The following is a 27,812-nucleotide window of genomic DNA, read 5'->3' as shown; positions in this document are numbered from 1 at the left end:
TCCCACAGCGTTGGCCGCAGGTGGTGCAGTTTTTTTCTATAAAATTCGGAAAAAGCGAGCTTACCCGAGGAAAAAGTAAAAAAAAAAGAAAAGGCTTAACTCCCATGGAAACGCAGCGAACCCACCGGTCTTCAAATTATAGAGCAGCCTTAGGTTTGAAGAAGAAAAAAAAAAAAAAAGGGAATGAAACGTGAACAGTGACACCGACGCTTTCTTAGAATCATATTGTTCGTTTGTCTCCGTTTGCGGGGATGTGGCATAGCTCAGTTGGTTAAAGAGTCGCTGTCCCATTTTGATGAAGGCGCCGACGACATGGGTTCAAACCTATTCCTAAGACCCAGCTGTTGGGGGTTAGGGTGTCTGGGTTTTGCAGCGCGGAGTGAAGATGAGCTACATCGGCTTTGTGGAAGACGAAGTGGCGCAGCCCATCCATTTCGTCCTTCGACGCGAGGTCGAACGTCCCGTCTCGCCGTCAACAATCTTCGTTTTAGGCTAGCCAAGTCAAATAAAAGTACTTTCTCTAAGCTTTCTGCATTGAATGAAGCCAATTCAAACTCATAATCAAAAAAATTCTAGGGCCATGATTGCCGCAAAGATCGTCTGCTCCTTTAGCAGACGAACTGTTCAGTCACAGTGGGGACGCCGCCGCTACATTTAGCGCTCTCATTCTAGCAAAACGAAAGAAAATGCGGTTATCACAATTTTGACTTCAGGCTATTTCTGAAAGGGGAAATGTTTTCCCGGTAGTTCTATGAAATGACCAAACACTATTCTCCCCAAAAAAGCATATTTTCTCTTAACCAACTTTACGAAGCCATTGCGCATTTCCGTTGCCAGGGTGGCGCGGCGACCTGCGCCGATCGCCTGCTAATCGTCTGGAACCGTCTGCAAACGCGGTTCTCGAAGAGCCGTTTCATGGAAAACGATCGTTCCGAGCTCCCGATCCGAGGTACCGATCGTTCGGACTGTCGACCGCGTTTTATTTCCGTTAACTGAGACTCTCCATTATCTGTAGCTGGAGTGAACTATAGGGTGGCGCAAGTCACCAGGCTTGGCCTAAAATGGACCGTAAAAATCGACGCCTACATTTAGCAATCTAAGATTTTCATCAAAGGCGTATTTCACACGTCGGTGTTTTCTTCTAAAATTACAAAGCGTATATTTCTTTCTGTAAAAAATAGGGCCGAGAAACTTGCCTGGGTCAACGGCGGGTGGCGAAGCAGACCAAGGTCGAGGTGCAGGGTGTGTTTGACGCTCGTATTGACAGATGACGCTACCTCCTTGGCTGTGTTCGAAATCTTACCCAAATTCGCGACTCCAGCGAAATGGACGCCACCAAGCGGGAAAACCGGGAACCAGCCGGTCCAGGTCGCTCCGCGCCCCTCCGCGTCTCTGGCGGCTTTCGCGGACACGTGTTGTCGGCGCGATGGCGAACAGTGAAATTTCACGAAGGTCCGAAAATTTCTTAAGTTTGCCTGAGTGTTCATTAGTGTGGTGAAGCCTCAGTAGATTGCTTCTTTCCATCACGTGTTTTCGATTTCTTGGATGGGGAGGAATCGCGGAGAAACGTTTTGATTTCTTGTCTGCCTCGAATCACATTCAAAGTGACGACTGCTTGGTAACTGATAAGGGGTTTCTTTATAAGGATGTAGAACAGTGGGAGGACGACAGACGAGGCATTTCACTGGAGGGAACACCAATGCCACCCCCTTTAAGTGAATGGGAAGGTTCGATAGCTGCTTTTCTTGGGTTTGGTTGGGTTCGATTAGCTTCAAGTTTGAGCCACCCACGCCGGTCGGTGCGTTGGCTAGTCATCTTGGCTGCTTTTCGCCGAAAAATCCTCTGGACCACTCTGAAGGAGTTGGGCTGATTTCGCAATTATTTGATTCAGGAAAGCCTGCTCGCTGCAAATAATAAATGAGGGAAATTATCTTTTTTTTTTTTTTTTTTTTTTTTTTCAAAAGGTGGGGCACGCGTCTCGCAACGTTAGAAGCTGTCACGGCATTATGATCTATCGCACCTCCAATATTTATATTATACCCCCGTCGAATTAAGCCAGCAGCAATATACGTCTACGTTGCTCAGGTTGACCGGCCACAAAAATACTCATTTTTTCCGTTAAGGATTCGAAGTCAAGTTCAATGCAGAGAGGTTCTACGTGAATCTCCAATGAGACTCTCTTCAGTTTGTCCGCATTCGTCTCCGTGCTACCGGCTAGAACCATTTCGCTAAGTTTAACTTAGTATCTCTCTGTCTGTCAAATAAACTTTTATTCAGCAGTTCACCTAATAGCTAATTACCTAAGCTCGTATTTCAAACTGAAGAATATACTAATATCGCTTTACTGGGACATAGTACGTAATATAATACATAACCCGCTCGTCAAAATGACTTCTCGATTGCTACTAAAACCTGAATTGAAATACGAGTATCAGCTGCTTAGTGGGGCGCCGGCGGTTTAACATGCACCTTGGCTCAAGAAGCGCTTGCTTAATTTTCGTAATTTTCCTGCAGCCTGTGTTGTTGACCGAGCAGACGACTGAAGCTGTTTTTTAAACGCGGATACGCACACAAGCCCGATTTCGCGGACAGATAAGTCGCATGGTCGAGGCATGCGAGTTGGCTAAAAATTACTGTCGGTGGGAGAATTCTGCAGTCATTGCCGCTTTCCTTAGATGATCAAAACTGATTAGTATATTACCGTCTCTCCAGAGCCCATAGTTTCGGTTTCGAACGAAATCTTCGAAACGAAAGTTTGACATGAAAAGAACAAAAAAACACAGTTCGAAAATAAAACTATGCTCTGCAAGTTTATGTGCACCGGCTACACTTAACCGTATCAGTTCAAATTACCTATAAAATAGGGCATTAAACAAAAGAAAATCTGTTAAATTGAACGCGCCACCTGTTCAGGCGGCCCGGCCGAGGCGACGCGACCTGGACTCAGCCGCCATGTTTGTTTGGTGGTGGTGACCCCTATAGGTTGCTGGAGTCGCGAATAGATCTGAGCTAGTCCGGCGGGTCGTGTCACGTGATAACCCAGATAAAGCGACGCTGGATGCGGGTTGGTTTTCGAACGCAAAAGTACAAAACCCTTACCCTGGAGTATGATCGAGTAAATTTTGGAACACGACCCTTGTTTCGGTCGAAGCTCCGGTTTCGGTCTGCTTTTAAAGAAATAGCGAAAGTGTCTGCGTCGACCGTAATTTATTAATACGAACATAATTTTCTTTTTTTTTGTAATCTACTTTTGGCTGAAAAATAAATGCAGACAATGATAGCAAAACTTCAAGTAACAAAAACAAAAGAAAACGCGGTTGCATTACGACGGCGCTCTTGCTGCCGGCGGATTTCGTCTGCATGTCGTCTCCTTTCTTTCGCTGGTCGGTTGCATCCTCCGACGCTGCTTCCGAGACCTTTTTGGCGCGGTTGGTGGCAAAACGGCCACAACCTGACCTTCCAAGAGAGGGCACAGGTAGTCCTTCGAGCTCATTTGGCCTCATACTCCTGCAGGAGTATGAGGCCAAATGAGCTCGAAGTTTCGAGCTACTTTTCGTAGGCGTCCACCCACCCCTCGGACTGTCATGCGCTGGGTACACCGATTCAACATGGAAAATACTGTGCAGACCAGGCTGCGAGTACTCGAAGAGAGGTCGCCACAGCAGAACAATCGTCACGCCGTGCTTGCGGCATTTGCATTGAACCCACGGCTGTCCGTGCAACAAGTCGCAAGACAACTTGGTATCAGTAAAAGTTTCGTCTGGAGGGTCATTCGCCAAAAAATCTGTCTGTTTAAGCCACAGGTCCTGTTCGAGCTGCAGCCAGATGACCATGAATGGCGAAAGAAGTTCTGCGTGGACGAACTTGGGCGCATCTCCACAAACAGGAACCACCTTCCGTTTCTGCTTTTCACGGACGAAGCTATTTTACATCTGGATGGGCACGTCAACAAGCAAAATACCCGCTGCTGGTCAGAGACAAACCCCCACTGGTTCATTGAAGAGGCTGTCCAGTCACTAAAGGTCGTGGTATGGTGTGGACTTTGGAGACAAGGCGCTGTCGGTCCATTCTTCTTTGAGGGCACAGTCACCGGCGACGCCTACCTTCGTATGCCCCAACACTAGCGGGACGTCTTGCCGGAACTAGAAGCTTCGCACATGCAAAGGGAGGTGTGCATCTTCCAGCAAGATGGAGCACCCCCGCATTACGCCACCGTAGTGAGAGACTGGCTTGACAGGACCTTTCCCGGCAACTGGATGGGTCGGGGGTGACCGACGGTACCCTGACCTGACAATTTGTGATTTTTTGTTTTGTTGGGGGTTTCATAAAAGCCCAGGTCTACACCATTCGCGTGCGCACGATGACGGGACTACGAGAGCGCATTTTATCCGCCTTCGATGCGATCACGGACAACATGCTGGAGGCAGCCTTCAGGGATTATGAGCGAAGACTGCACAAGTGCCTCCGAGTTCGAGGTGGACATGTGGACTGAAGAGCGCATATCTAACCATTTTGCACATATGACCAGCGGCTTGGACAACCGCGAAAACCGCGGACTTCTGCTGACAGGCCCTTTCAGAGCCATTAATTACTGTTTATCTGGAGTTTGCTTTGGTACGTATACCCACCCGTGTTTCAAAAAAGTGCTGTCCAAGTAGCGTCCAAAGTGACGCATTGTGGCTGTTTTCCCACCAACCGCGACAAAAAAGGCCTCGGAGGCAGCGTCGGAGGATGCAACTGACCAGCGAAAGAAAGGACAACACGCAGACGAAATCCGTCAGCAGCAAGAGCGCCGTCAGCGCCGTCGTTATGCAACCGCGCTTTCTTTTATTTTTGTTACTTGAAGTTTTGCTATCGTTGTCTGCATTTATTTTTAAGCCAAAGGCAGATTACAAAAAAGATTACGTTCGCATTAATAGACCACGGTCGACGCGGGCACTTTCGATATCCCTTTACGAGCAAACCGAAACAGGGAGGTAGCGCCATCTATCCATACGAGCGTCTAACACACCCCGCGCCTCGACTTGGTCGTCTGCGTCGCCGCCCGCCGTTGACCCAGGCAAGTTTCTCGGCCCTATTTCTTACAGAAAGGGAGCTACGCTTTCTAATTTTAGAAGAAAAACCGACGCGTGAAATACACCTTTGACGAAAAGCTTAGATTCCTACGTGCAAGCGTCGATTTTTACGGTCCATTTTAGACCGAGTCTGGTGACTTGGGTCACCTTATTATATAGGAGTTATAGTCATGTAAAAAGCCTTGCTTAGCGACCACCGTTTTACAGAACGCTGGTCAAATCGCTCCCACGAAAAGTGCACATCGCACAGAGGAAAGGTTGATTTCATATTGGTCGCTGCCAAGGAGCGTCTCTAGATAAGTTAGAAACGTTCGAAGTAATGGGGCTCTTAATTACGTTTGAGTAATTCAATTTTTATTAAGTAGAAATCTGGCCTCGGGCACTGCACTCTTTGATTCTACAGGATGTCTCAAATAGCGGCCAGGCTCTTTAAATCGACCGCGAAAATCGCGCTACGATTTCGTGCAGTGTTGCCCATAGGGGGTGCATTTTGTTTCTATAAAACTTGCAAAGAGAAAACTTACCTCAGAAAAAAGTAAAAAACAAACAAAAAAAAACTCAACTTTTGGAAACGCAGCGAAGCTACCGGTCTTCAAATTATAGGGCGCCGTTTGGCACGGGAGACAAGAGATGGCGCAAGCGGTCGCGACGCCAACTGCCGTCAGCAAACGAGCATACGGCGCTGAGAGCCGGCGTCAAGTAGCAGACGATATTTTTGACTAAAAAGCGGCGTGTGTTCCGCAGGCGGCGAGAACTCCTGCGAAGCAGACGACGTAAGTACCCCTGGAAAAACAGTCAAAATAACCCGACAAACCATTTTTTAATCGATTATGTGTCCATTCATTGTGTTTTATTAGTAAGGGTGATAAAATGATGCATTGGCAACTGACATCGAAGAAGCTCGCGCCGCTTTTGAGTCGAAAATATCGTCTGCCTTTTGACGCTGGCTCTCGGCGCCGAATGCTCGTTCGTTGGCGGCAGTTGGCGTCGCGACCGCTTGCGATATCTCTTGTCTCCCGTGCCAACGGCGTTCTATTGCTTGAAGACTGGTGGATTCGCTGCGTTTCCATAGCAGTTAAGCCTTTTTCTTTTTTTTTTCTTTTTTTACTTTTTCCTCGGGTAAGTTCGCTCTTTGCAAATTTTATGGAAAAATGCACCCCTGTAGGGAACGCTGCATAAAATCGTAGCGCGATAGGTTAAGAAAACTATTTTTGCGGTCAATTGAAAGAGCCTGGTCGCTATTTGAGACGCCCTGTAGTACACCACGCAAACTGCGTGACACTGTTAGCACGAACAAAGCAATCATCGGTTTTATTTGTTTTTTGCTCGTAATATCGGAAGTCTCTCATTAAGAACTGCTAATGTGATGGAAAGTGCTTACTTGGGGCACCAACCTAAGCGTTAAAGTATAGTGCCCACCTAAACCCTTTCGGATCAAAACGCGGAAGAGCGCCGATGTTGCGTTCACGCTAACAGTTTTGCGCAGTGTATACTCGTGGCGGGGTTGGGATATAGTTTCCAGCCAGAGCAAAAAGGACTACAAACGTTCGTCGCGAAGGAACAACCACGGGAACAGGTGTACAAGGTCTAACGTTTTATTCCAACACACACATGCAAGAAAACATAGATCATCTTTCGCGACTCAAACATCGAAGCGACATTCAAAACGGAGAACCCTGCCAGGGGTATCCCGCTCCCACGTACAAAGAAAGACCCAGACACCGAACCATGACAGCCTCCCAACCTCTCCTATGTACAGCCCGTTGAAAAAATTGCACCTTTAAATACTGCTAGATTTATAAAACAAACAGAAAACCAAGGTGGTGCCTACGAAAGCTCCCCCAATAAGAGAGGAGCTCCCCTGTATATAGAAACATACAGATTACAAGTAAAATAATGCGAGGTGTACACATATAAATAGACTTATGACATGGCTAGAGCGGGGAAGTTGAGCAATACTATGAGGAGCTCGACATAAACATCCCGACTTCAGTATAGTGACGAGTCCTTCTCTCCAGAGGTAATGAGGTGGATTCATGTTCTCATATTAAATGGCACAAGCAAATAGAGGAAGCGACTATAACAAAAATAATTAGTGAAGAATTGGCGTAAAGAGCAGCAAGCGCTGCTGTTTGCGAAGATGCTTACAGACATGTTGCTTATCTAATAGAAGCTTTTTGTTTTGATTTTTGCTCTACCGGTCTTTTTTTTTCTTAACTTGACAAACTTTGCGAAATTGAAAATGTAACCAAGCAGTTTTTAAATAAAAATACTAAGTCTTATTTAGTTTAAAAGTGACGAACTATTCCCCGTTTCATCTCAAGGTCTTCCGTCGTATATAGGCTGAAACGAAGCATAGATCGATATCGATTATATCCCACAGAGCTTGCTGCTGCAAGCGGTCATCTTCGAGCTAGACAAAGTGACTCTACCGTGAATCGCCCTGCGATGTCCTCGCAGATAAAGCATCCTTGGAGCAGTCTATGAAAGCTCGCCTTATTTTAAACGTCGGGTTACATGTTGCCGAGAACAGGTGAAACGCTTGGCGTTCTGTGCATGTTCGGATACTCTGTATGGCGGTTCGTCCTTGTACACCTTTCAGGGTGTCTGGTGGCTGGCAGCCCTTTACTTTTACCCGGCAAAAGCGAGCAGAAATTGTGTCACAGCAGTGGCCTTTGAAGCTTCAGTAGTAATGACGATTGTACCGCTTCCTTCACTTACAACGTGCTCAAGCAGCAGCATAAGCACTTATCATCTAGACAATTTTCACATTGGTGGTACAAATAGTAAAAAATGACAAGTAGTAGAAAGCGAATAGAGTGAGCGAGCAAGCATTGAATGATGGATGGTTCACCTGCAAAAGATGGCGTCTCCTAGACGCGTGATGCATTTCCGATGGTGCTTCCAGTGTGCCGTGCTCGCGGTTTTTGGCACGGTTTACAAGATACGAAAGGACAATAGCTTGTTCCTAAATCTACACCTGTGAATAAGCTCCCGAACACGTCCGCACGTAGTGCGTTGAAGGCACTTTTAGCAAGGACAACAGCCGTAACAACGAAATGTAGACAGTTCGGTTTGGCGCCCAACAAAACGAGCACGTCACACGAGGAGAAACACGAAGGAGGCTACTGTAATAAATACTATACGGCCACGCAAACGATTCGACACAAAATGGATCGTTTCGAAATTATGGCAGTTGGGCCGACTTGAGTTTTCTTTACGCTTCCTGCTGCACCTTGAACCTTGAACGGTTGAACCAGGACAGGTGTTCGCGGGCCTTTAAAACTCTCACGCACACACCGAAAAAAAAAAGTAGAAACAAGAGGAAGCACAAGATAGGACGACGGCCATACTACACGGATGCATACACTCAATCCCATAAGAAGCCCGGTCCAGCTTCAATGGCTGACTGCATGAAGTTTGCTGGAAGTCGGGCCATAAGTTCTTCGGACGGCGTCTTGTCGCACTTGAAGCTCTTTCGCTTGCGCCGGCAGAACTCGATCTTCGGATCAAACACATACTTATCGGGGCACTTAAACAACTCGGCCTTCTGTTTCTTGTTGCTGGTGCAACGGTAAAAGTGGATGCAATCGCCCTCGAAAGCGAAGTTGCCCATGCGGTCGCAGATGAGATCATCGAGTTTCTTGGCCTGTCGTCTGGACGGCGTTGTGGTCATCGGAGCCTCCGTCGTCGCGGCTGCGGTCGTGCTTTCCTCCGCGGTCGTCGATTCTGCCGGGGTCGTTGCTGCGGCCGTTGTCGACTCCATCGCAGTTGTGGCCTCCGTCGACATCGCCGCAGTGGTCGACTCCTCGTCGCTGGAGGTCGTCTTGTCACAAGGCGTTGACGTCTCTATGGGTTCTGGCCTGCTCGGCTGGTCTGGCCTTTCGGGCTCACCGTCACAGGGAGGAGCATCGTGAGCCCAGTTGCAGACGCTGTACCTCTCGTCGAATACTAGTCCCGCCGGGCAGTCGAAGTGAACTGCCTGAAGTTTCCCGTTCTGGTACGGGTCAACGCAACGATAGAACTTGTGACAGTCTGCAGGGTCTCGAAAGAAGCCTGTCCGCTTGCACACCGATGAGTCAGCTGGCCTCGGAGGTGGCATAGGTGGCTGCGGTGGCCGGGGTTGAGGCTGGGGTTGAGGGCCGGGCTGCGGTTCCGATGGGCCGGACGGTGGTGAGGGTCCCCGACTCGGAGCGCAGCTTCCCGCGCCTCCTTCGCCCCCTGAGCTGTCGCAAGGCGGGGCGTCGTGCGGCCAATTGCAGACGCTGTACCTTTCGTCGAAGACCAGTCCAGCGGGACAATCGAAGTGGAAGATGACGTAGGACCCCTTCTGGTAGAAGTCTACACAACGGTAGAACTTGTTGCAGTCGCCTGGGTTGCGGAAGTAGCCCGTCCTGCTGCACCGCGGCTCGCAGTCGCCCGCTGGTTGATCTGCCGGTTCTTCGGGATTTGGTTGCGGGCTCGGCTGTCCGCCTTCTGTCGGAGGATAACTGGGAGTGCCACCTCCACTGGGAGGGTAACTAGGTGTCTCTTCTTCCGTTGGTGGGTAGACGGGTGTGTCGCCACCCGAGGGCGGGGAACTTGGAGTCTCGCCTTCTGAAGGTGGGAAACTAGGAGTGTCACCATCAGAAGGTGGTTGACTAGGAGTCTCCCCTTGTTCGGCCGGAGGTGCGCCTCCGGTGGAAGGCGCGTCTTGACCGCCGTCGCAAGGAGCCGCGTCGTCGGGCCAATTGCATACACTAAACCTCTCATCAAAGACGAGTCCAGCGGGGCAGTCGAACTCATAGACCACGAATCCCTTGCCTTCGCTTGAGAGGTCAACGCATCGGTAGAAACGGTGGCAGTCGCTCGGGTTCCTGAAGAATCCCTGACTTGGGCACGGGAGTCCCGTAGACTCTGGCGTGGACGGCTGCTTTGGCGAGGTGACATCAGTGGCGGGGGGAGCGACTCCAGGTTGACCGGGCTCTCCTGGTCGACCCTGTCCTCCGGGCTGTCCTTGACCTCCGGGTGGCCCTTGACCTCCAGGCTGGCCCGGTCCCCCAGGCTGTCCTGGTTCACCGGGCTCCCCAGGTTGTCCTGGACCTCCAGGTGATCCTCCTTCTAAAAAAAAAATGGATACAAAATGATTTGTGAAAAATGCCAATATATCTTGCACGTATACACGTTTGTTGTAATTACGACCCCTGGGCTCCGCCATTTTAATGCCGGTGTTTGTAGATCGTCTTATAGGGAACCCTTGCTAAGATGTGCCCACGGTTGCCAGATTTGTGCCCTTACGTGTTTTTTACACACGGTGGCCTGTCAAGCTTTGGAAGCGTGGCTACTTGAGAACGTATACAGACACAGCCAATAAATATTTGACAGATTGATTCCCAGCGACCCTTTTACAGTTTGCTGGTGCCACCATCTGATCTAATTATGATTGTATTTGTCGTCGGAGTATGTGCTTAAATAATCACTGGCGTATAGACTTTTTTGCGCTCGAGGGTACATAACACTGACGTTCAATTATGGGTCACTTCCGAACGCCGAATAACGAAAGTCTTACTTGAATTATCTCACTGGCATGTTGCTTTATTTTTTCAAGTGAAGTAGCTACAACTAAATCTGCGCCCTCGCTCGCCTACCCGGCCAGATTTAGATAACTAAAAGAAAAGTGATCGCGCAAGGGAGCTGGCGACTCTTGAACAAACAAAAAAGTTTAACGTCTCCTTTCCTAATTTTATTATCTCAGGTTCTAGCAATGTCGAATTATAGAGATAAGACACGTGTTTTTCTGATATCTATAGTTGTTCGGTTTCAAACATGTTATTATACAAGCCGATCTTCAAGATCACTGTCTTCGGGTTTTCCTGACGAGCGAAGTGCAATAGGGCTGCCGAACCACTATGCAATGTAACCATTTTGCAACTCCATATGCCAGCGTATTGCAAAACCTTGATCTTTACGACATACTATCCCATGAAGTTTCGAAACAGTAACCACCAGTGTCATCGTGTTCCTCAAATAAAAAAGTACAAAATAAAACAAGTAGTATCATACGAATACCTGTCTATTTGTAGGCGCTTTAGGCATGCGTCACGTTGTATTGCACAATATTTTGTTCAAGACACTTAAGTATAGTCTCAGTTGTTCCGTCGTATTTGTAATCGTTTCTTCGTCTAGTTTATTTCTTCTTTTTTTTCTTTTTTTTTTAGGATTGAACTTTAGTTGACAACGTTCTAGGGCTTTAAAAGGGGTACGGAAGCAAAATTTTAGCACCTATTTCTATGTGCAGTCGAGTTGCTTTTATGACAGCAGCTCACAAACACCTGTCTTTTGTCTGTCAACGCAAGAAAAGTAATTAAAAAAAAACAAATAAAACGATTTCCCAATACCACCTGGTGTTTGGAGAGGGGGGGGGGGCGTGTTTCGTTGGAATGTTTGAAGTCATGGGTCCATCAGTAGCAGCACCACGGCGCTGCGTGTCCGATGGTGTATGGTGTAGACACCATACCTCGGGCATTCCCAATTAGCGGGATTGTAACGCGTTGACGATAAAGCTGGCGCCACCTAGTGACGACGGTCGTAATTATGGTATCCTTGGCCGTTTATGGGCCCGTGACGTTCCGTACGTGACGTCACGGGAATATATCCCGAAATGCATCGCGCCGCCTCGATGGTTGATTTCGAAGCGCTCGACAGGAGCCGTTGGTTGGAACGAAACATATAGCCATCCGCTGAAAAGACAAACGTGTGATTATAATTTACGGATATCATGTATCATATTTCACCCGTTTTTAAGTGTTCCAGGGATATGTTATGTTTCGATCCTGAACCCCTTTAAAGGATCATCATTTGTCACAAGAGCCCCAAAGGATACGGCACACGAGTTGTCCTCGAATACACAATTTGAGCTAGGTTTTTTTAGTCAGTAATATAACTGTCTTTACTAAGCTCCAGCGATTATTATTCTCATTCTTGTCCAGCTCGCTTGCACTTTTGCATTAATTTAATTATAATCATAACCGTAAAATCCAGGTGGTTAACCCTTGTTGGTGTTAGACTGGTGGCAGCTGATAAAACCCGTTTGCTCTAGTGACGTCTAACCCCTGGTTAGCTCAGTTGGTAGAGCGCTCCACTGGAAATGGAGAGGTCCCTGCTTCGATATCAAGACCAGGCGGATTTTTTTCGGTCGCGCACCAGTCACCTAGCTGTGTTTGGAGATTTCTGTTTGTTCTTTCTCCCCCTTGTTCCCCTTCTCCAGGGATTATTTTTGTCATTCTTGTCCAGCTCGCTTGCACCTTTGCATTAATTGCATTATAATCTACTTAACCGACCCCTGAAATCTAGAACTGCTGGGTAACGTACCTTGGGATCCTCCTTCCGGACCTGAAGGCGCTTGCCCCGGAGGTGGCGGTCCTTCTTCGCAAGGAGCTGCTTGTTCGGGCCAGTTACATACGCTGTATCGTTCGTCAAAGACTAGGCCTTCGGGACAGTCAAATTCGTACACAACGTAATTGCGTCCGGTCATGTAGAAGTCGACGCAGCGGTAGAACTTGTTGCAGTTGCCCGGGCGTCTGAAAAAACCTGTCCGGGGGCAGCTGAGCTCTGAAGGTTTGCCATTGGGTTCCTTGACAGCCGCTGGTCTGCCCCCGCCGCTAGGCGGTTGCTTTGTGGTCTTGTCGCAGTCCTTCTCTGTGGTCCCGTCTGTAGCGGGACCGGTAGTTCCCGTGCTGTCAGTACCAGTAGGTGGAGTACCAGTGGAACCTGTGCTGTCGGTACCCGTTGACCCGGTGCTGTCAGTACCGCCTGGAGTTGTTCCTGTGCTGTCAGCGGGAGTAGTTCCTGTGCTGTCAGTTCCTGTAGGCGTTGAACCTGTGCTATCTGTTCCGGTCGGAGTCGTGCCCGTGCTGTCCGTTGGAGTGCTGGTGCTTCCAGTGCTGTCTGTACTGGCTGGTGTGGTTCCAGTGCTCCCTGTACTATCTGTACCCATTGGAGTAGTTCCAGTACTTCCTGTGCCATCTGTACCCATCGGTGTGGTTCCAGTGCTGTCTGTACCACTGACAGTCGTTTCCGTGCTGTCGGTGGGGGATCCCGTCGTCCCAGTACCAGGTCCAGTGGTTTCTGCACCGGGTGTACTGCCGGGGGAAGATTCGGGACCAGAAGGCGTAGAGCCAGGTTGAGATGGAGATGGTTCAGGTTTTCCAGGACCTGGTTTTCCAGTGTCTGGTTTTCCGGAGCCGGGCTTCCCACCACCGGGCTTCCCGCCACCGGGCTTCCCGCCACCGGGTTTTCCGCCAGGAGCTGGTCTGCCTAGTGGAGGTTTCTGGTCACAAGGAGGCGCAGCATCAGGCCAGTTGCAGGTACTGAACCGTTCGTCAAACACCAGCCCTTCAGGACAGTTGAACTCATATGCTACGTATCCACTGCCGGTGTCGACGCAGCGGTAAAAGCGGTAGCAGTTATCGGGGTTGCGGAAAAATCCCTCGTTTGGGCACGGTAGGTGACTCTGTTGTCCTGAACCTCCAGGCTGACCGCCTTGACCTGGCTGACTAGGTCTTCCGCCTTGACCTCCGGGTTGTCCGCCTTGTCCTGGCTGACCTGGTCTTCCGCCTTGGCCTCCAGGCTGCCCACCTTGGCCTGGTTTGCCTGGCCTTCCGCCTGGGCCTCCAGGCTGTCCACCTTGCCCTGGGGTCCCTGGTTGCCCTCCCTGCCCCGGTTGTCCTGGTTGTCCTCCTTGTCCCGGTTGTCCCGGACCTCCACCCTGTCCTGGCTGCCCGGCACTACCGCCTTGTCCGGGGCCTCCAGGACGTCCTCCAGGCCTGGACGGGGCCTGACCTTCCGACGGCGGCATCGCCGAGTCACAGGGGGGTGCGTCAGAGGGCCAGTTACAGGTGCTATAGCGCTCGTCAAATACTAGACCTTCGGGACAGTTGAACTCATATACTACAAAGTTGTTGCTAGCACTGCCTGAATTTACGCAGCGGTAGAATCGGTAACAGCTGTCAGGGTGCCTGAAGAAGCCCTCCCCTTTGCAGGGCGGCTTTGTTGGTTCTTGATCTCGACCGCCCTCTGCTGGGCTAGGCCGGCTTGGACTCGAACCCTCGGTAGGACCTCCTTGTCCTTGCTGCCCACCCGATTCTGGTTGTCCTTGACCTGGACGTCCACCCTGTCCTGGCCTCCCTCCTTGCCCTGGCTGTCCCTGACCTGGTTGACCACCCTGGCCTGGCCTTCCTCCCTGTCCGGGCTGGCCACCTTGTCCCCCCGGTTGGCCGCCCTGACCTGGTCTTCCTCCCTCTCCGGGTTGGCCACCTTGTCCTTGCTGTCCACCCGACCCTGGTCGTCCTCCTTGTCCAGGCTGGCCACCTTGTCCCGGTTGACCACCTTGCCCAGGTCTACCCCCTTGTTCGGGTTGGCCACCCTGTCCTGGTCTTCCACCTTGTCCTGGTTGTCCTCCTTGTCCGCCAGGTTGTCCACCTTGTCCAGGTCGTCCACCTTGACCAGGTTCACCACCCTGGCCAGGTCTCCCTCCCTGGCCTCCAGGTTGTCCGCCTTGTCCTGGTCGGCCGCCCTGTCCTGGTCGCCCTCCTTGTCCAGGATGTCCACCTTGTCCTGGTTGTCCACCCTGTCCTTGTCCCGGTTCGCCACTACTTTCATCACACGGCGCTGCCTGATGAGGCCAGTTGCACACGCTGAACCTCTCGTCAAACACGAGCCCTTCGGGGCAATTAAATTCGTAGACATCATAGTCTTTGCCGCTGCCACCACTGTTTTCTCTCTTGACGCACCTGTAGAACCGGTAACAGTTAGTCGGGTTGCGGTAAAAGCCCTCGTTCGGACACGGTAGGTCTTGGCCTGAAGGCGATCCGCCCGGGGCAGGCATACCACCGCCAGGACTGCCACCTCCGGGTCTTCCACCACCAGGACTGCCAGATCCAGGTCTTCCACCGCCAGAACTGCCACCTCCAGGCCTTCCACCGCCAGGTTTTCCCCCACCAGGTCTTCCCCCACCAGGTCTTCCACCTCCCGGTGCGCCTCCTCCTGGTGTGCCTCCTTCCTCCTTGTCGCAAGGCTTCTCTGTACCTTCACCCTGAGACGATTGACCTGGACGACCTCCCGGAGGCGCGCTGCCTCCTGACGGAGGTGGTCCAACAGGCGGCGAAGGTCGCGAAGGCTGCCCTCCAGCTCCCGTTCCACAGGGTCCCGAAACGGCGTGGGGATAGTTGCAGGTGTCTTCGGCCTCGTCCCAGACCAGTGTCGGGCCGCAGCTGAACACGTACACGACATAGGATCCCGTGTCTCCGCTTACGCACCGGTAGAACTTGTTGCAGTCGTCTGGATGGGCGAAGAAGCCTTCTCGCGTACAGGGCGGCGTCTCTGACGGACCTTGCTGTTGGCCTTGACTAGGATCGTGCGTTTCTGCTGTCGACCCGCCGTCGGGTGAGGGTTGATTGCCTTCTCCCGTGGGTTGGGAAGGCTGAGACCAGCTAGGTGAACCGTCCGTGTTGGAGTCCGAACCTCGGTCACTCCAGGTGCTGCTGCTACTGTTCTGGAACTGTGTGTTGACACACTCGGAGTAACTCATCTCCGGGTAGTTGCACGTGCCCGAGTACTCGTCGAAGACGAGTGACTCAGGGCAGTTGAACTCGTACACGTTATAGAAGGAGTCCTGCTCGTAGCGGACGCAGCGGTAGAAGCGGTTGCAGTCGTACGGGTGGGCATGGAATCCATTTCCGCGGCACGGCAGTGGATGACCGTCTCGGAAGCTGGACCGAACGGGCGCCGGATAGTTGACGCGACGCCGCGGTGGTTCGGGTGCCCTGGCCACCTGGTTGAAGCAGGGGTCTTCCGAGTGAGGGGCCAAGCATACCCGCTGGTACTCGTCGAAGGCGGTGCCTTCAGGGCAGCCGAAGGTGTACAGGGTGAACACACCCGGTCGGTTCCGCACGGGGGCGCAGCGGTAAAACCGGCCGCAGTGGTCCTGGTCCCGGTAGAAGCCCTCTTGGTAGCAAGGGTAGCCTGCGAGGATAAAGAAGGGTTGCGTTAGAAGGTAGGTTCATTATCCTCTCCGCTTATCTCAAACCAGACCTTTTAACACGTTTGTTTGTTTTTTTTCATATAAAAAGCCATAACGATAAGATCACGCTTCAGGTTACCGGATGCGCTCCTAAACATATGGCGTAGTTAATAGCGCAGTGCAAGGGAAGATGAAGAAACCAGGACGAAACACGTATCATATACAGATGTGTTTTCTAAAGTGAGTTGTTCGAAGCATTTTGGAAATATACATTAGTTATGGGTTACGGCTCGTGCATGATGTGAATGTTTCTTGTCATTCCCTCTGCGCCTGCTCGCTTTGCGAAGTTTAGAGGTGCTTTATAGTTGTCTATTTGTCACTAACCTACGATTAAGGTAATTGTTTGTCTAACAATGTATAAAAACTAGGCGTTTTTTGTTTTTTTTTTGGCGCCGAGAAAACATTTTTATAAATTCAATATATTGTGGTCGTTAGAATGTTGCCGAGTACAAAATGCAATGTCTTTTTTTTCTAAAAACATCGCTTTTCTTGGAGCGATTTGGCGGAAAAATTCCATTGGGACGCCGCAGAAACGTCATAATCGTTTTCGTGTAAACGGATTTGAGGACTTTTCCTTTGTTGGCGCGCCGCAAGCGCTCTTTGTCCGAGCCACTACCATCTGAAGCGATCGTTGGGATGGCACTCACATGCAAATGAATGGAAGTTAAGGGGAACATAGGGACTCCATGTCCCAGGAATGGCGTTTCCGGAACAGACTTCTATACATGCCGGAGTCGGGTTATTAATGCTGTAAAAGGCGAGGCAGTCGCAAAGGCTCACAAATGGCTTCTCTGTTAACAAAGTATAGGACAAATATATTTCTCCCGGTTCCCACCGAAAACTGTGTGGAAATAGACCGTTTTGAAAATTCAGTCTGGCAACTTTGATCACTATCATCACCAGGTCTCCTGCCACAGGAGACCTGGTGGCAGGAAATGAGGCAGCGGATGGAGGGCATGGTAAACCGTGTGGAATAGGCCGAACTCCAATCTCAGACGGAAGAGACAGCGGAAGTGGAAGTGCCAGACGAGCCAACCGGCTAAATCCAGAACCCTAAGTTCCGATCACCCTTTACAAAGGGGGAGCCGGAGGAACCCAATCCAATTCAATCGAATCGGTGTATGGCACCAATTGCCAAACTAATGGCGGCCTTCTTGAGGCTCACGAAAAAAGGAGTTGAGGATACTACCAAGCGCGCAGCGGATACACGAGGCCTGTACGTTCGAGACTTCAGTACATGGACGACGCACAAATTAGGTACAACGGCAGCGTATAAGCGTTTATTTCGGAGTGGGGTTCAAGGTCTGATTAATCTCTTGGCATAACTCTGGCTTTAATGTCTTTTGATTGCGAAAATTTAAATAAGTGGTTATGGGCCTTCGCTTTTTACTGCTCGGTTCTTATGTTCACATCATCGAAACTGGAACAAATCAAGATATAAACATGTTGTGATCGAGAAAAACAAACAATTCTTATTTGTCATTGACGCACGAAAGTGAAAGTACCCGACGAGGTACAGTTGCATGGCCGCCATCACTTTGCCGAAAGTGCAAATGCTTTTTGAGCTACCAGATGGCACTGCATTTTGAAATAGTCTATTGATAGCAAGGTAAGAGAAAGCGTGCGCCAGCGTAGCACTCTTTGAGGAAAAGGTTCACTACGAGGGCTAAACAGAGTTAAACAATCTAAAAGGGTAGTGTATTATTTTCTTATTCCCAGCTAATGAATACTTTATATACCATTCTTCATGCCGTTGCCTGGACGCTCCCATTCCCCAGAACAAACGGGGAGAATCAGATGCTCAGGTGCCTCCCAATGTTTCAATTTGCTTTGTATTATCAGTCAGTGTTGAGGCTGAAAACAATGCAAGTAAATATTGTTACGCTCTTTGTCGTGTTAAGCTTATTTCAGAGACTGCATTTTGTACAAATGGCTTGGGTCTTTTTTAAAAAAAGGCTTAGATCGTTTTTTCCTGAGCTGGTACGCTTTCTTGGTAGTTGCTTCAGTTGCCGCCAGGGAGAGGAGCGGACTTTGTCCAGCAGTTTGTCAGTTCTTTTGTCACCTCTCCAATTCTTCAGCGAAAGTAAATAAATTTGAAACTTGATTACGCTACTAAAATGTAACGAATTACCGTTAACAGCCCAACGAGCTACCTTATAGTACAACCTGGAGGCCAGCAGAGTTGCGAATGCATTGTCCAGGACTGCAGTCTCTGCAAACTGAAAATAGCGCTCCTTCATTTTTTCATTTTTTTTTTATGGAGGGGGGGGGGGGGGGGGAGTGGAGGGGGAGGGGCGGGGAAGTTAGCTCGAGAATTTTTCCAAGATGATGTAATTATAAGATGTCGGAAGAAATAATAAATAGTCACAAAATATCCGCGGGGAAAATGGCGAGGCAACCAAACGATGACGACCTGGTGTCGACAGGCGGCGACGTCAAGGCGGATTTACCTTGTCCAGGAGCGGTCAAGGCTGCGTCCGTCGGAAAAGAAACGCCCAACGATGAAAGAGACTGAGCTCAGGCGTCCGCGAGGTGACGCGTGTCACTGCGGAGGCTTTTCTCGGCGCCGCAGTCGGCGGAGGTTGAGCCGCAGACAGGGAAATCACTGCCCTGGCAGGATGCGTCTTTCTATTTCTTTTTTAATAGCAGTTTCTGGCCAAGTACGTGAACTCGCGTCCTCGAAAGCAGCAGTCTTCGACAGGAGGATTTCGAAACAGCCTATGCGGGGCGCAAGTTCGCCTGCTTCTTGTGCGGCGGTTGCGGTGACGTCAGGACGTCGAGTTCTGATTGGCTGTGATTGGAAGGACAGTCGTGGGTAGACCTCAATGCTAGCTGCCTTGAGGTCTACCCACTATCCTTCCAATCGAGCCGCCCAGAGCTCGGTGTTCTGGCGTCACCGCAACCCCTGCGCAAGAAGCAGGCGAACATGCGCCCCGCCTTCTCCCTGTCAACTTAAGAGCCGCAGGGCGTAGAGACTTTCGAGGATCATATTTATACGCAGTAAATAAGATTGCGGCATTACTCGATAAGCCGCTGACGAACGAATCGCGAATCAAGAAACGTGAACAATGATACGCCACACCCTGGCATTTTTAAGTTGTCTGTGACTCTAGGTGGGCATTACGGGTATCACTGGCTTGGGAAGTTCCGGAGTCATTCTAGCTAGGTTGATCATACTGCTGGCATAGACTTAGTAAAATCTGATTAACTGAGGTCTAAAATTGAAATCCAACCGAAAAAATTCACTCTTGGATGCTCCTGTACGAATGCTGCTCCTCAAAGCACTGGAAACACCAATAATTAGTGTTTTTTATGAGTTTATCCAATCAGAATGGCGTGTAATACATATTTCGTCCGGGTGGTGATTCACTGACACCACTTTTGCTTCTGAGAGCTGAAGGAACTTCAAAATGGCGGCGCCAGTAAAATATGCACTATAAAAGTGGGTCCGTAACGATACCCAGCGCTACATGCGTGATGACCTCAGTCTTACTGCACTGGCTAAATTGCTTATCTGCTGTGTGAACCAGTGTTGGCATGACTCAAAGACAGAGATGCCTATCGCTGTATAAACACTTAACGTCTAACGTTTGCAGCTGATATCACGTGACCCTTAAAGCATTATGCCAATTGCCCATATCGTTGGTTGGACCGATGGTTGGTGTTTTGAGTGCATTGTAGTGCAATGTGTTATCGGGAACTCCTTACTGTTTACTTCCATGCGTACCGAGGGGAGATCTCGCCATTTTGATTTGCGCTGAAGGAACTTTGAAATGGCGGCGCCCATGGTAGACTTCAAGGTGGTCCGCAACGATACATCTACTTGCGCGATGACCTCAGTCGCACTGCACAGGCTAAATTGCTTATCTACAGTCTGAACCAGTGTGAACATGACTCAAAGACAGAGGAACCTCGCACTGTCTAAACACTTAACGTCTAATTTGCTTCTTTTTTTCGAGGGCATGCAGCATCTGAGAACAGGCATTTCCACATGCAAACTTGAATCTCCTTTCGACTACGACTGTTCAGTCTTGTAAAATTCGATTATACGTATTTAAGAATGCCACGAACACGGCGAGATTCGAGCTCGACCAGGTTTAAGATTATTTCGAGCTCTTAACACGACGTTTGACAGAAGTTAGACTGAAGTTTTTTTGTTATGCTCATGCGCCAAATTGAAAGCGGATAGGCAGGTCGGCGACGGCCGGTCGCGAACGTCAAGTGGTAAAGCAAGCACACAAACACAAAAAGGTGGTTTCAAAAGTGATTTTAGGCATCAGTCCTCGACATTAACATGTAGGCCTTGTGTATCGTGCATATACACTAATCGTTCAATGCGTTCGTGCAAACTGCACTTCTCCAGTCAGCGGATGACACAGTTGGCACAAACAAGCCTGAAAAGAGTATCCGGCTTTTCTATTCCTCAAGAACAAAGTAAGAGATTGTCATGATAACTAAGTACGGATGGGCACGATTTACCAGAGTTGTATACATAGCGTGATGAAATATGCTGATCTCAGGCGCTAGCATATTATGTTTTCTTTATGTTCTTGAAAAATTGAACCCATTGATTAAATATTACACGCGACCGAAAGAAAAATATGACTGGACAGCATGAACGAAACTCTTCGAAAACTGCTTAAGTGATGTTATGTATGTATGATTTTTTTTTGTTTATGTATCAGTAAATGTGTATTGAACCACAGCCACAGCAGACGAAACTGAAACAACATAATTATTCAAAATTTTGTTTTACTTAATATTCGTAAACGCGTGTTATTTTGAATCGTTTAAACTACAAAATATAAAAGCATGAAACCGACTACGGAATAGCTTCTTATTTGGTACTTATATATTTTTCTGCAAACGTGTTTGCACTGTTTAAAAGGTTGGACTCTGTCGATATTGCTTGAAGTTTTGACGTCTCTGGAACAAATACCACCTCGAAGTTCGACGTGGCAGCTCAGATTCTACAAACGTTCAAGACATCCGTATACATATATGATAAATATAGACGAGTTAATGGTGAACAAACTTAGATGAGGATTGGTCTAGGGATCGTAGGCTAAATGACTCAGGCTACCAACTATTGATGAATGGATGGTCGATTGCCCAGGCAACGAACTGTTCATTCATCAATTCATTCAGGGAGTGTTTAGCTCGGACAAGATATTCATTTAATGAAAGCTGGCGTAAAAAGAAACAACGACAAAACTGTTAGCTCAGATGTTGTTTATACTTAATCTCGCACACCGCTAAATACAATGACTCCTTATCCTAGCTCCGCAATATCATTTGCTATGACAAGCACTCAAAAGGAAAATACAAGGAAAAAAGAAAAGAAGACGTTCAGAGCCCGTTTGTTCTTAAACCTTTCATAACGATTTACAGAACTTGTAAGATGGGTTGAGTTCTTGATTTTATAGGTTTTTTTTTTTTTTTCTGTCACGATTCACGATGTAGCATTAATGTTTCAAAGAAACAGCTGTATTTATTAGTGTTTACCGTTAAGAAGGTAGGGTGAAACTCAAGCAGGTAAAATTGGTGAAAATATTATATAGCTAAGCAAGCAGCATCGGCGAAAAAGAGTGGGAATGCAGCAGTATGAAACTAAGTAGCTAAAGCTTTGGCTGCATGGGCATTACTATTCAGTCTTCAAAAAGGCACATTCCTTCCACCTCTGGCCGAGTACTTACTGCGGAGATGTCAGGAATAAAATTACCATGAACGCCTAATGAGTCATCACACATTCAGCTTTTGTTTATCAATTATTAAACATTATTCAGCTTACACTCGCAGTTTTTTTTTCATTAAGTACCGAACGCTAGAAAATTTAATTAACATTTCAGCTCGCCAATGTCTCTATAAGGTGATAACTTTTCTGAAGCTGTAGAAGGTTTCGTGAAAACACACCACAGACTGAAACCTGAAACAAATGCCAAGTTCATTTAGCCAATTACAATTAGAGTATGTCCCATATCAGTTAACCGATCCTGCTCACACCGACCGCACAGTATATTTACTGTAATCGAGACAAATAAGTTTGTTTTCTTTAAGAAAAATACGTGGGCTGACTAGCCAACAAATTGTTGTTAGTATGTTCATACAGCCAGAATTGTTAGTCTTCCTCCGTGGGCGTCTGATTCAGCCAGTGCGGTACAAGCGCTAGCCCAGGGTCTTTAATGTGCACCGCGCTCGTTAAAGACCCCAGGCTAGAGCTAGATTCAACATCTTATACCCGTGCCACACGGGCAACTCGAATGCCATTTAGAACGAATGACATTCGTGTGATCGACGAATCAGCTCGTGATCTGTCGCGCGTGGAATGCCTCACGCTCGGAATGCCACGCACTGATTGGCCGATCGTTCAAATGTCATTCGTTGTAAATGGCATTCGAGTTGCCCGTGTGGCTCGGGTATTAGATTAGACAGTGTGAAAGAATGCCTGCCAAGCCTGGGGCGCGCGAGCGCTTGAGACTCGCTTTCACGTGCCAATCCGCTCGTGCACTAGCCTTGGTGGTGTCTTCTTTCACAAAGTCTCAGCTGAGACGCTGATTCTGGCAAGCCGGCCCTGGAGTCTGGAACAAGTTCGTTATAATAAGTCGATAGTTGTTCCAGTCGCATCATGTGTAGAAGTGGACGTTTTGAAATCTGCATGAAGTGTGCCGCGCTTTCCTATTTAGGTACAAGTCATCAATAACTATTTGCCACGCGACTCGACCGTCGGGATAAAATGAGCTCTCACTTGCCCAGTGAGGCACTCATTCCTTAAACACACCTTAATTAGCTTAGCTACTGAGAAAGACGAGATGTACCGCGTGGTTTGTTACAAACAAACGTCCCTCACCCACATAAAAAAAATTAAGAAATCAATTGTGGCACTTATCAGACGGTAATTACTTCAAAAAGATGCATGCACAGTGCCACATGACTGTCTCGGCAAAATTTCTAAAAGAATCTGCAAAATCATGAGATCCAAAATGCGAAAAAGATCTGCCAAATCTTGACATCCGAAATGTGGAAGCAAATGGACCGTCGAAGAATTTGGTGTTCCCACTCAGGTCCCACTGCAAGGGCAACCGAGAAAGCGTACAGGGAACATCTGCGACTGACGTCCCAAAGCCCGGAGTTCATGTAAGAGAAACTAATGGTTTCTTTGCCAAGGAAAAGAGCAAGTGTACCATTTCTTAACGAAGTTATCCTATTGAGAGGAACGCAGGGCCCCAAAAAAATCACCGAGTTCCTATCTAGAACACTGACCGAAGTTGAGCCTCCAGCCCACTCCAAAACCGATTGCAGAGCTCTGCATGGCAAGAACCCTTGCAGACAAAGTTGTTTCAGAAAAAAAGGGGCCGATGCATTTCAGGGGCCGTTGATTATCTCCAGGAAAAAAAGCGAGCAACAAAAAATAAACAATAAAGACACGCGAAGTGGTTACCTACTTCAAGGAGAATCAACTCAAGCTCATGACAGCGGACAAAGAGCGGAGATTTGTGGCCCTTCCAGAGGGGCTCTTCGGTGGACAGTCGCACACCGCCATCATCAAGAACTTCAGGCAAGTGCACAAGATCTCCCTCAGCAATGTCAAGGTGTCGGCCAGGGACCTTTGTGATAGACTGCAGCTAAACCAACTTGTGAAGTAGGTACAACGGCCAATAAACTGAGCCTAAATTTGATATCCACTGCCAAGACCCACAAATATGAGGGTCCGTTTAGGGAAATAGTAAAGGAAGAAGATACGTGGCAGAAAGAAGTGGGCGTTTCCTAATTAGGCAATCGAAAAATCATAATTTGCACGATTTTTTTTTGTGACGAATTTAGTGGCGGTCATTGATCATCTGGTGACAGGTAGAGGCTTTTCCATTGACGTGAAGGACCTTTTCTATCCTATTCCTGAAGATAAGCTTTTCCCAGCAGTGAGGAAGTATAGTGAAGAAAATTATGAGATCAGGTGTAGAATCGAGCGGCGTTAGTGTGACATCTTATCTGAAGCTGCTGGAGTGCTATTTTAGATCCACCTTTGTATCTTTTGGGGAGTGTGCTTATGTCCAAAAGTGAGAAATTTGTATTGGCTCCCGTGTTGCGCGTATACTCTGCGATGTATTTTTGGCTCAATGTGAGGACATTGCAAGAATGGGCGGATTCCGAATTTGTTATGTAGATAATTACTTGGTGCTCGCTCTGGAGCATTTTAATGTCGGCATGGAAATTGTCAACGATGTACTAAACTGTTTCACCTTGAATTCACATGGATTAACGTTCACTTATAAAACTATGACAAATGGAGTGCTGCATTTTTGTTTATTTATGCCTGAACTTTGAAGGGGACCACGTGTTCTGTAAGCATCAGCCGCGAACTAAGAAAGGGGTCCTTCCTCTCAATTCCGCCTATTCCAAATTTGTAGCTTCGTGCCTAAGAGAGCCTCGCTGGCAAAGTCTTGCCACCATGTCGCGGAAGGAAGCTTTTTATAGCAGCTGGACCGTCTCAGACGAAAAAAACACCCATTTTTGTGTGTGTGTGTGTGTGTGTATGTGTGCGTGTGCGTGCGTGCGTGCGTGCGTGTGTGTGTGTGTGTGTGTGTGTGTGTGTGCGCGCGTGTGTGTGTGGAAGGGGGGGGGAGAGTAGTGAAAAATCTTGTTTCCAAGAGAAAAAAAAATTATGCCGCAACTACTCTTTCTAGAAACAAAACTAGACCGGAGGTGCTCCCTTAAATTTATAATCTGTCTCAGGATCTAAAAGAAGTGGCCGCACATTTTAATGTGCCTGTGGTGTTTTCCACACCGAAGAGGCTTTTCAATTTACGTTCAAAAATAAATAAGGAAAAGGGAAGAGGGCAAGGGGTGCCATGAGAAGCACGCAAAGCAGCTTGTAGAAAGCAGCTTGTGCACATCCCATAGGGAGGGGGGGGGGGTGTACGCCCCCCCCCCCCCCTGTCTTTCTGAAGGCACCCCCTTAGTTCGCAACGACTCCACTATTCTCAGTGCCCCCCCCCCCCCTAACCCCCTCCCCTTAAAAATTTAGACCCCCCTTAATTTCAATTCCTGGGGAAACCCCTGGTTTTAATTTGTTTCCGACATGCCCATGAGTTACAGAAAATCGTAAAATCGTATTTGGGCAAACGAGAAGACGCAGAAATGAGAGGGCAAGAGAACGTGGGTGTTCCACAAAACGTTTTTTGTCGGGCAGTCTGGCAGTGCACTGCGATAGGATCCGGACAATAGGGTCCCGGACATTAGGGTCCCGGACAATATGGTCCCGAACACAATGGTCCCGGTCGATATGGTCCCAGACAGAATGGTCCCGAGTGCTAGTCCGGACAAAATAGTCATTTAATTGTGCGTAATTTTTTCTCTTTTTTTTTCTTGCTTTTACAGGTTTGTAGATTGTTTTTATTTATTTTTTCTTTAAGTCTTACAGAAAATTGTTCGTAATTTTGAAGTTACTTTTTTTATTGATTGCTCTGCACAGGTTTCTGTTATTAAATGTGATTCGCAAAATACTTATGTGGCGAGCCGTTTGTCAAACTAGAGTTTATATTTTTTTGCGTGTAATTTTCCCCATTCGTTCTTCTTTTCGTGCGTTCAACTTGAGTTTGAACCAGTCTACCGAGAAATTCAACAGCGACTTTTAACAATCTGCACACAGTACGTACAAGATAGCCGTACCACGATTGACCCTCTGAAGGGCGTAGGCCATATTAATACGTTCCCGCACTAAGTGCCGCTTCAAGATCATAGACTTTTTGTTGGAACATAATAAAACTTATCTGTTCAAAAGCATGTTTATTGCCATTGTTATTTCCTAACATTGCATCGAAACATGCTGTATCTGCACGATAAATTGCCTTTATTCCCCCTATGACGAATCGACATCTGACGAATGGACCGTATTCTATTTCTATCACTCACCTTAAAAGTAATCGCTGCAGATATCAGTGACATTTTAGACAGAGCGTCAAAAGTGTCGAAAAATTGAATTGGGACCAGTTTGCCCAGGTTTTCACTTTGGACCAAATTGTCTGGGACCATATTGTCCTACACACCACTGCGATAGGTGCCAATGCGACTCTAAATTGGAAAGATATCAATTCTCGGGAGTTACGCAGATAAAACAGCCCAAGAAATTTACGAGGTATTTTGCTTCAGAGAGCAAGGAAAGAGCACGTGTATCAGCGCGCTGTCACTACACCTGACAGATAAGATAACTTTTGGATGAAAATAGAACACGTACTAAAGTATGTTATATTGTTTGTGCTGTCTTGCCAAGGTCCGAAAACGATGCTCTGGCCAATGGTTCCAGAAGAAATCTTATGATTATTCACTACCGGCGTTAATCAATATTGCGGATGATTACAATGCCTTTTCTTGTGTCATAGGTTACAGAAAATTGTTGTTTAAAGGCACTTCATGATTTGCCGAAAAGACACGATTAAAATCAGACAGCCTTTCGGCTGCCGTCAGTATACCTCCATCTCGTGGCGGCTGTGGCAACGAGAACCGGATACTTGCCTCGTTTGGTGATCGCGAGATGGCGCTTCCGATATCAAAACCGCAGGATTGACGCTTTTCCATTGATATTCTACGCTTGCTTTCATTTAATTTCATTTCATTTATTGACCTTAAAAGCATCTATTGATGCATTACATGAGGGGGGAATGAAAAAAATGGGGGATAAGTCGTGACTTGTACATATATGAGAAACTTTGAAGAAAGAAAAACGTATTGACCATGGCAACAACAAAAACGGCAAAGTGTACAAAAGACGAATATGTGCAATGAATTGCACACACATTGTGGAACTCGAACAGTACAAACACTGAAGTTAACAATAATAGAAAAACCGTCGTGGAATAACTCTGTTTAGACATTATCGGGTCAGATAAAACCACAACATCACTGGGGAGACTATTCCATTCCTTTATGGCTAAAGGGAGTGGTGAAAACATGAACAGGTTAGTACGTGATATAATGGGCTCAATTTTGAAAGAGTGATCAAGTCTAGCAGATATGAACCGTGGCGGTGAGCAGAGAAATGTTTTGAATAATGATCCGTCGTAATATCTTTGATGAGAAAAACATAAACGAGCAATTTTCCGCCGAATTTCTAAAGGGTCTAAGCCCAAGCTTCTCTTTAAGTCTGACATTCGTGAAGGTGGAGTACTCGTGACAAATGAATCGTGCAGCTTTATTCTGCAGAGCTTCTAGTTTTAAAGCAAAATCGTTCCTAACTTCTGCAAACGCAATTTTAACGCAAAATCTCGAATGTAGTGACAAGAGGAATAATGCGAGGCGCGAGGAATTCTGCAACTCCTGCTTTTGTTTGAATTAAAGGGACCGCGAGATATACTTGCAAAAACAACAAAGAATTTACTTGTAAGACCTTGAAATAATATTGTCAACCTATAATACTGTTATACCCCGGGTGTCCAGTTCGAATCTCGGTTAGGATACGCTCAATCTGATGGAAGCTTATGGCGGAGGTGGCGGGCGCCGTGTAAGCGAAATTTCGGTGGCACGTGCAAAAATCCCTAGTTGGTCGAAAATAGCCCCCGTTCTCCACTGGGGCGTGCCAGATGCCCTTCGTTGGTCAATAGAAAGAGCAATACATCATCAAATCAGGTTAACGCTAAAAACGGTCCTCAGCTGAACTTTGTGCTACTCGTCTTCGGCACCGACAA

General features: G+C 47.8%; 1 protein-coding gene across 1 annotated transcript in view; it reads right to left on the bottom strand.

Annotated features, from left to right (window-relative positions):
- Positions 1-8,445: 8,445 nt before the first annotated feature.
- Positions 8,446-27,812, bottom strand: part of LOC115317859 (collagen alpha-1(I) chain) — a 36,435-nt gene continuing 17,068 nt past the window's right edge. The window contains exons 2-3 of the mRNA XM_029977607.4: positions 12,426-16,076; positions 8,446-10,175 (exon numbers count right to left, since the gene is read on the bottom strand). Of these exons, the coding sequence (XP_029833467.2) occupies positions 8,446-10,175; positions 12,426-16,076 (5,381 nt within the window). The remainder of the gene's footprint in view (positions 10,176-12,425; positions 16,077-27,812) is intronic.

Source organism: Ixodes scapularis, unplaced genomic scaffold, assembly GCF_016920785.2.
Source record: "Ixodes scapularis isolate PalLabHiFi unplaced genomic scaffold, ASM1692078v2 PGA_scaffold6__148_contigs__length_123643588, whole genome shotgun sequence".
Lineage (NCBI taxonomy): Eukaryota > Metazoa > Arthropoda > Arachnida > Ixodida > Ixodidae > Ixodes > Ixodes scapularis.
This window is presented reverse-complemented; position numbering and strand designations above follow the sequence as displayed.